General features: G+C 34.9%; 1 protein-coding gene across 4 annotated transcripts; it reads right to left on the bottom strand.

The window, feature by feature from the left end:
• Window positions 1-1,000: 1,000 nt before the first annotated feature.
• On the bottom strand, window positions 1,001-7,499 carry LOC126702227 (vesicle transport protein GOT1). Of its 4 annotated transcripts, none has more exons than XM_050400886.1 (7): window positions 7,333-7,499; window positions 5,743-5,823; window positions 3,143-3,234; window positions 2,974-3,054; window positions 1,950-2,047; window positions 1,788-1,863; window positions 1,001-1,312 (listed from the first exon to the last, which is right to left on the bottom strand). In XM_050400886.1, exons 1-7 carry the CDS (start codon window positions 7,457-7,459, stop codon window positions 1,280-1,282), a joined length of 588 nt encoding a protein of 195 aa, XP_050256843.1. In that variant the 5' UTR covers window positions 7,460-7,499; the 3' UTR covers window positions 1,001-1,279. The 4 variants fall into 4 exon arrangements, with proteins under 4 accessions (XP_050256843.1, XP_050256844.1, XP_050256846.1 ...); XM_050400887.1 differs by having other exon boundaries at window positions 1,001-1,309; XM_050400889.1 differs by having other exon boundaries at window positions 1,990-2,047.
• Between the last annotated feature and the right edge of the window lie 386 nt (window positions 7,500-7,885).

Genomic DNA, 7,885 nt, shown 5'->3' with positions numbered 1-7,885 from the left:
CACCACTTCTAACACACAAAAACCCACAACCGCTAATTTACACAAAGCAAGGTCAGACCTCCACCATGCCAACCCACACCTCACCACCACAGCAACACCCCACCACCACGACAACACCATATGCATAGAAACCCACAAAAAATCAAAGGAAAATCCACACAAAACCCACAAGCACTGAGCAAGCAGAGAGTTGAGAGAGGAGAGTTTCAGAAAGAAGAGAGTTTCAGAGAGTTGAGAGGGTTAGAGAAAAAGTGAGAGAGAGAGAGAGAGAGAGAGAGAGAAAATGAATAAATTAATATTATTTCATTTTACAAACTTGTGAACAGTAGGTTCTAAATATAAGTATCTACTGTTCACAAGTTCTAAAATTTTTAGAATTTGCATACTGGGTTGGAGCATATTTTTAGGTTCTCAGTGGCTAAAAGAGCAACTGGGGGTGTTTTACACCCCCAGATGCAAATGCTATAAAAAGTGTATACATTTTCTGAATCTGAAACTAGTATAAAAGATCCCATTTTCACTTGTGCTTTTGTTTGGCACCTGTTTTGAGAACAAGAAACACTAGATACCCCCATTTGGCACTTGGTTCTTATTTTTGAAAAAAACCACTTTTCTCACTAACAGGACTGTTCTAATCAGGAAAAATATTCAACTAATATCATAAAATCATAACCCAACCGCAAACCCATCACCACCAAAAACAGTTCCTCTGCAAGCATACACAAAAATAATAGCCTAGCAATGATCCAAAATCAGCAAGACACATTCAAAAATCATCACCCAAAGGAGACAGAAAATCTCAAACAATTGAATGTTTGCTTGATGGGTTTTGGTCGTATGTAGTGAGAAAGGGTTGGATAGAGAGGGAAGATGAAGTCAGGGAGAGATATATCTGCGATTTGTATCATGAAGGAAAAAAAAAAACACATTTGGTGGTGGGCCCACTTGAGTTGAGTTTTTGAAAAATATGCAACTGAACTCATTTTCCTGAATCCAAAAATGTAGAAAAGTTGTTCTCATATTTTGTTTTCATATCCACATTTCAATACTGAGAACAAAACACAAACCCAAACAAGTTTTTGGGTGATGGGGCCCATAGAAAACAGGAAATGAAAACAAAATACAGCCCGTTTTCAGTGGAACCAACATGGCCTATACCTTCGCTTTTACACATCTGACAATGGATTGCAGTCAGCTGTCAAACCTTCAGATGCCGATTTGTATTAGGTAAGCATAAATTGGCATACTTCAAAAGCAGTCATCAGAACCCAACAGGTTTTCAACTAGAGCCCCTCAGGCGATCAAGAAGCTGCTAGCCATAAGAAGATAGCATAAGTTCTCAGTCAGTCCAGTCAAATTATCTGACATAACAAGCCTGTAGCATAAGTGGATTGGGGGGGGGGGGGGGGGGGGGAACTTATGAATATGATAGAGATGTCGGAAAAATCTAGATACAAAGTACAATTAGTTATAAAAGGCAGTGTCTGCTTCGTGAGGAAGGCCTTCTAGGATTGTTTTATACCAGAAAATAAGGTTCCGCATAGTAGGAAATAGGAATTATTGATAAATGACATGCCAAAAATTTTTTATGGAGTTTACTTCATACACATAACAGGAAAGTTTTGGGGTCTTAAAAGTGTGTGTGCGCATGCACGCATGTGTGTTGGAGTAACTAGTTTCTAAAAAGAAGAAGAATTCTTTGAAGAGACAACATGAGAGATAGAGAGAGAGAAGTATGAAGGCCTCAAGAGTATTATTAGCATTGAAACATCATAAACTAAACTCACCAGAACAGGATACTGTATAATCCATCCTAAAACTGGAATCTGATAGAGAAACACCTTGACAGATGGCCAAAAACCGCTGCATTTACATCAATGCAAAATACATTAAAAGCCACACATGTAGATAATTCAGTTTAGAGCTTGGAGCTCAGACCAGGAACTAACCCAAAGAGAGCAATACAACCATATATTTGTAGGATTATACCAACTATTGGCCACCGAACAAAAAGAAAAAAGAGCCCTAGAAGAAAAGCTGCAGAACCCTGCAGAAGAGAATAGAAAATTAATCGAAGATCTATCTCCAAATAAATAATTTATTTATAGATGACATAATTCAGACATTATTTTCCCTTTTCATGCCCATAGCCTTGTAGCTCAACTGGCACCTCTTAGTGTTTCCAACGGAAACGCCTAGATTCAAAGCTCCCTCCCCCATTGTAAGTATCAAATTATCAACCACCAAAAAAAAAAAAAAAAACAATTTTCCTTTATAATGCTCAAACATGAAGAGTCATTAAGTATAAAAACTCAATATTAAGGTTACACTCCCCCAGACTCTACAATTTGTTATTGAAAAGTTTAACTCTGATGTAAGGGGATTGATAGCAACCAACAGGACAACAAATATCGAAGGCCACTCCATACACAATGTAATTAATTCCTACAAGTGCATTCATGTGTCTGATAGAGACAAAGGCTTCAAGGAAGTTGAATGAAATTACAAAGATAAAGGAAGGTGGGCTGTAAGCCAATTTTACCCACTAGCAAGCAAGCCCTCAACAGGTATTTAAGGTAGGGATATAACCTATCAGCTGTAAATTTGGATCATAACGCAATTTGAGAATTTTCCTCTGCTATCACATATCAAACATGCATTCAGATTTCTTGATTTGCCATAGAGCCAGGCCCTAGGTCCATTAAAGTGAGCCAGTGGAAATGCTATGCCTGCTGTTTAGCTCAAACAGCAAAGTCTTAGCTGTCCAGGAGAAATTATATGGGAAGAATAGGAGTACTTCTGTCTGACAATCTCATGTATTCTGTATTTGGTTTTGATTTTATCCCTTTGCTTTTTCACAAGCACCTTGAACACATTATGTGCTCACAACTTCACATATTAACCCCCTCGCCCACAGGAAAAATGAGAAGGATTGTTTCAAAATATTTAGCACAAGAATTTTCTTAGCCATACCTTGTAGTTTGCTCTGTTAGTGAAAAGGTTCCACGTTGAACGCCAACCAAGCAAAAGGGCTACCCCAGTCAAGCAAAATATCTGATAACAGAATTATCAAAAGGTATACAAAATCATGGCCTCTTCCGGTGCACTGACTCAAAAAGATTTAAGTTATAAAAGGTCTTACATTTGAAAGGGCAAGTAAACCCCTGTCGAAGAATAGAACTACACCAAGAAATGTAAAAACGATACCAAAACCAATGAGACCCAAACCAATCTCTGCAGGTTTCAGCCAAATTTTCAAGGTTACAAAAAAAATACTGGTTATGACATAATTTGCAGGGAAAAACCACAGAAACTTTCTTCCAATAGCCATCTCATTAAAAATTTTCAATCAACAAAATCAAATATAGAAATCATATTCTTAAAATCCCTACTACAACCATGTTAAACAAAAAAGGACCAGAACTTTTATTTTAGAAACTAAAGGTTATGCTCACACTTGAACCTCAACACTTTTTATAAAGCTTATAGGCATACAGATACTGCAAATGCCACCCTTCAGCTTTGAACAAGACCACCAAGTTCAGCTCATGTATAAATTCGATGATAACACATGAAAATTCCCGAGACTTGTAAACAACCAGTTTATTTGTAGCTATGCATATGGATTAGGTGACATTCCCAATTGATAATCAAAAGCATGGAGCTTGGCATGAGCAGAGACAGGAGAAAGAGTGGAGAATGCAGATATATTGTGCTGATGTTACAAACAAAACCAACTAGTCAAGTTAAATAAGAAAATCCAAGGGCACTAAAATTTGTAAGCCATAAAAATGTTATTTCCCTTTGAATTCTAAGTTTTGCAAGACCAGTTACGTATAAGTATTTGAGTATTTAAATCCAACTGTGCTTTCTGGGTTATTATATCTAATCTAAAAGAAATATTAATGCTACTATGAAGTTTTCGTTTGGACATGTTATCGATCTATGTTGTTATCTTTTATCTATTATTTCAGAGTAGATACTTTATCTCAAAAACATATAAATAAATATGTTTGCGTGCATGAACATACATATATCTTTACACGCGCACACACACGTAAAAATATCTTTACATGCACGCACACACGTAACAAAAAAAAAAAGAGTTGCAAAGCCAGGAGAATGGAAGAATGTCGTAAGATGACAAAAAGGCTAGTGTTGCTACATCCTGCTCTGCAGTAGAGTAAAACCATAAAAATAATAATAAAAAAATTATAAAAAAAAAAAAAAAACCAAGGACATTGTTACAGACATTCAGTCCAACATAAATGTGTTCTTAAGGTTGGGACGCATATATTCCTAATATATATGCCAAGGAGTGATTCTATATATATATATTTTTTATAAGTAACAAACTTTATTTAAGCAAAAACTTCCAAGTATACATACAAAGAAATCACCAACATCAGCCTCTCAAGTTACAAAACTCTAACAAATCTAGAAAAGAATCACAAGAGGAAAAAGGTAAAATTACTGTAATTTGTGCTAATCACGCATGAAATCAAGGTACATAATAATATCAATAACTGTTCACTAATTGCTGATGATGTGGTCTCTTCTACCCCAAAGCATTCTTTGCCTACACATATTAGTATAAGCTAAACATACAAGAGTGAAAATTATTTTTTACAAGTTTTATGGCATTATCATCCTTATTTCTTTCCCAGCTTTTTTAACACAATTTCTGTACAACAATACAGTCTTTCACAGACCAAGTTATGCATATTACATATAGGCATGGACAATTTCTTACCAATCAGCAAACTTATTTATAATAATTCTGAGTATCAACTACGGAACTTATAAATCTTAAAAAATTTGATCCAATTTAACAAAAAACTCCTTTATCTCTAACATTTTTTACACATACTAGATACATGTGTAACCACGCACACGTCCAAATCTGTATGACTTTGTGTATTTCTGATAAGATAAGAGGTTATAAATTGTACAACTCATCTCCTATTTGAAGAATGGCGTGTTGAACACTTGAAACACTATACCTTGTGACTTGTACTTACCCATGTTTGACACTAGTTTAGAGAGTTAAGAACTCACATTCATTCACCTCAAAACGTGTAAAGCTAAAAGGGTATTACTATTATGTTATTGTTTAACATCTAGAGTTTTATTAAACAGAGAGAAATATGCATGTTTAATGCTATCAATAACTTTTTAAGTTTACCACGAGTCAGCAGATAAACACTTGTGTCTATGTCCACAATTCATAATAAAAGACTAATAAGATATCCTCCATATTGTGAAGCTCAAAAGCATAATAACGCATATAAAATAATAATAAATTTTCATGAAATCACATTAGAAAGTTGTTTTATAAGTTGCATGACACAAAAATCAAAGTACATTCTAATTTCTGCAAGAGATATAATATGTTAGTTTTTAATACTTCTTCTATCCCACTAAGGGTCTAATCAAAAAGATAAACGTGCAGATTAATGTCATACTTACACAAGTAACAACAAAAAAGTCAAGCATGAGTAATTTCAAAATAAACTTTATCATAAATTTTTACACAGCCAGGGTAATCGTAGGGAACACCAATAACTCGCAAAATAGTTCTACAAGAACATTCAGTTAACCAAATAAAGCATAGAGCCCTAAAACTTATTAAAAAAACTTAGCCTTAAGCAAAAATGTTCATAGCAAACACTGACTAGAAGCTGAACCAAGAGTTGAGAATCCATGCATATGAAAAACATTAACAAACAGAATAATGCTCACTTTTTTGCTCAGTTAGTTCATACACCATCCTGATAACTGTACTAGTCTCTTTGATGGTAGCAAATAGGAAGCACCTTTCAACTGCAACATCGGAGCATAACATATAAGATTATGAAGGTAAATAAAAATTTAAAGCTTATTATATGCATAAACTATCAGACAGAAAAAATCTACACTTATTTCAAGCTAACACCTAAGTTTGGTGTGACCCCTAGCTGAAATCATCTCAGGATTTCACTTTTCATGTTAACAGCCTTCGAGTTTCAAACTTTTGACACAAATGTAGAACATATTTGACTCGATACCAATGTAATAAACCTTTTCAAAATTAGATAACCAACTACTCTGTTCAAATATTGGAAAGCCAACAATTTGAGTTCCTACTCTTTGTTCCCACTGCGCACAAATTTGACTGATAAATCCTTGTATCAACATGTGCACTCTTCTTGGTCTTGTATATACTACCTCGATCTCAATTTAGAACGTCTTCACATGTCTCGCAATAACACAACTACATAGTCTGCATCAAAAGTAGTCCAATTAAAAGTTTACATCTTCTAGTCATATCCTCTCAACTCTTCATTCCCTCACACTATTTAATTCTTACAGATGATAACAGGCAAATAAAGGCATTCAAATCCTAATTCCTAGCCTCAAAAACCATATCCCTAATTACTCTCATCTTTTTGTTGCCTCATCAGTTTCTTTTCATTCTTTATCATGACAACATCAGTTCTACCCATTTGCCAATCTCACTACCATACTCATCCAAAAAAAGGTCACAGTCACACCCAGTTTACAAGCTTCCACCTTTTGCTTGGTCTATCAGAGGCGATTGGTAGGAAACTTTACCCTCAATTTTTTGAAGAGATTGATTCTCAAACTCAAACCCATGACCTGTCATTTTTGATATAACGCACTTGACAACCTAGCTCCCACACATACAATACCTCTAAAATCATAACCCTTTTTTTTTTTTGGGGGGGGGGGGGGGGGGTTTAATGTGGGGTGTCCAAGGATCTTAGAACCCGACTAATCTTCCGGGTGTGTGTGTGTGTCATATCCTTGTCCTACACATACACCAAGTAATAACAATGACAAATCTCTTTGGATGGCCCCAAGGTATTGGCTTGGGGACTTAAACCCAAAACCTCATATATCACATGAAACCTAGGAACCACTAGACTAAACCCTTTGGTTTAAAACCAAAAACATTTTAATTTTCTTAAACTCTTTCAATAAAAGCCATTTTAAGCTCCAATTTCTTAAAATTTCAAGTGGGTTAGTTCTTGCAATTCCATTAAACTATTAGCAACACAGTAAATACTTGTTGGACTGGCCATTTAGTTTCATAGTAATAGTTTTATCTTCTAATCCCTATTCTATTGAATTCTATAATTCCAAACTATTAACTGTCTCTACCATTATTAAAGATTGGAAAAACAAAAAACATAGGTTTCATTTGCTAACATCAATTCCAGACAACAAAAGATATATATCAAATTTAATGTAAAAAATCAAAAAATTCATAAATAACTAAGAATTATAGTAACAGAGAGAAAGATGAGAGAGAGAGCGAGAGAGACTGACCAGTTGGGAAGATTGCAAAATGAGACAAGAACGGTGCGTTTTGAGTTTTTGACTCGACGAGACACAAAGTTCTTAACGCGAGAATGAAGAAAGGTGTTTTTGGGTCAACAAGTTGGACTTGACCCATTTTATTTTACTTTTGGGCCCTCATTTGAGGGCTTTTTGAAAATTTGACCATTTGAGATTAATAGTAAGCCCATTCTACTTATAAAAAACTCTAGTCCATTTGAGGCCACTAGGCCTTTATTTTGTATATGCACCTTGTAATTTATAATTTGCTGGCCCATGCTTGCGCAAAAATGATATCCTGTGATCGGGCCCACTCTAGGATCCGCATCCTTGTAAGATGTTTGCATAGGGGCATGAATGAACCAAATTGTTTATGAACAATTTGAGCTTGACTTGAAAAAAAAAATGTTTGTTTATGTAGCAAAAAAGTCAATCTCAAGTTCAGTTTAGGCTTCCGTATTAAACGAATTGAAATCAAACATAATAATTTATTAGTGAACATGATACTCGATTTAACATATATTATATTATATTTTTATATGTA

The sequence above is a fragment of the Quercus robur genome, chromosome 10, assembly GCF_932294415.1.
Source record: "Quercus robur chromosome 10, dhQueRobu3.1, whole genome shotgun sequence".
Classification (NCBI taxonomy): domain Eukaryota; kingdom Viridiplantae; phylum Streptophyta; class Magnoliopsida; order Fagales; family Fagaceae; genus Quercus; species Quercus robur.
The sequence above is the reverse complement of the archived record's forward strand: the minus strand, read 5'-3'. Positions and strand labels throughout refer to the sequence as shown.

Coding starts and splice junctions, on each gene's coding strand:
- LOC126702227 (XM_050400886.1), bottom strand. CDS start 7,459: ATGGGTCAAGTCCAACTTGTTGACCCAAAAACACCTTTCTTCATTCTC. Junction 3,235..5,742: donor TGAACTAACTGAGCAAAAAA/GTGAGCATTATT, acceptor TGAAACCTGCAG/AGATTGGTTTGGGTCTCATT. Junction 2,048..2,973: donor CTAACAGAGCAAACTACAAG/GTATGGCTAAGA, acceptor TCTCTTCTGCAG/GGTTCTGCAGCTTTTCTTCT.